This window comes from Austrofundulus limnaeus, unplaced genomic scaffold (genome assembly GCF_001266775.1).
Source record: "Austrofundulus limnaeus strain Quisiro unplaced genomic scaffold, Austrofundulus_limnaeus-1.0 Scaffold68, whole genome shotgun sequence".
NCBI lineage: Eukaryota > Metazoa > Chordata > Actinopteri > Cyprinodontiformes > Rivulidae > Austrofundulus > Austrofundulus limnaeus.
The window spans coordinates 50,142-50,781 of record NW_013952470.1 but is presented as its reverse complement, the minus strand read 5'-3'; the positions used below and the strand labels follow the sequence as shown (position 1 = coordinate 50,781).

The following is a 640-nucleotide window of genomic DNA, read 5'->3' as shown; positions in this document are numbered from 1 at the left end:
TAGTTTTGTTCACATGATACTTTAATTACAAAAAAAAGTTACAAATACTGTACACTGGTTTTGAACATGTGCAAAATGTAAAAAAAACAAAACAAAAAACATCCAGTTCAAGAACAAAATGGTATAAAAACATCTTTTAGATTTAACACTTCTAATTCTAGTCCGAGTTAGTTAACCTGAACGGAATCTGAGTCGAAGCAAAAGATTTTAGTTTGAATTAAAAGAAATAATAAAATCCTCCAGGTTTGAACCACAATATTCACAATTTTATACAAGACGGATAAGTTATATCTCCTGACAAATAAAAGTAAACAGTTTCCACTCGTAAGAACTACCACAGGTTAAAGCTGAGAACTTCAGCAGCTGGAAGGTTGTTGTTCTTTCACAAAGACCCAACATCTGATTCTCAGTCTTCACGAACCAAAGCTGAGAGAATTAAAGTGTTTCCAGTTTTGATCCAAACAAGTGCAGGGCTGGAAGATGASACTTCATCTACATTCAGTTTGTTTCAGCCAGTCCAGCAGCAACACATCGGGTTTTTTAATTTAAAAACAAGTCTTTAAGACGTTGCTCTTTATTTCATTTGCAGGAGCTTCATTTTGTTTCCTAAAAAAAAAAAAAAGGGGGGGGGGGGGGGGGG

General features: G+C 34.7%; 1 protein-coding gene across 1 annotated transcript in view; it reads right to left on the bottom strand.

Moving 5' to 3' along the window:
- The window catches only part of dennd2c (DENN/MADD domain containing 2C), a gene marked incomplete at its 5' end in the record, with an annotated part of 20,901 nt that continues 20,261 nt past the window's right edge, over positions 1 to 640 (bottom strand). Inside the window, 1 exon segment of the mRNA XM_014010333.1 lies at positions 1 to 606. Coding sequence (XP_013865787.1) covers positions 575 to 606 — 32 coding nt within the window. The 3' untranslated portion in view covers positions 1 to 574.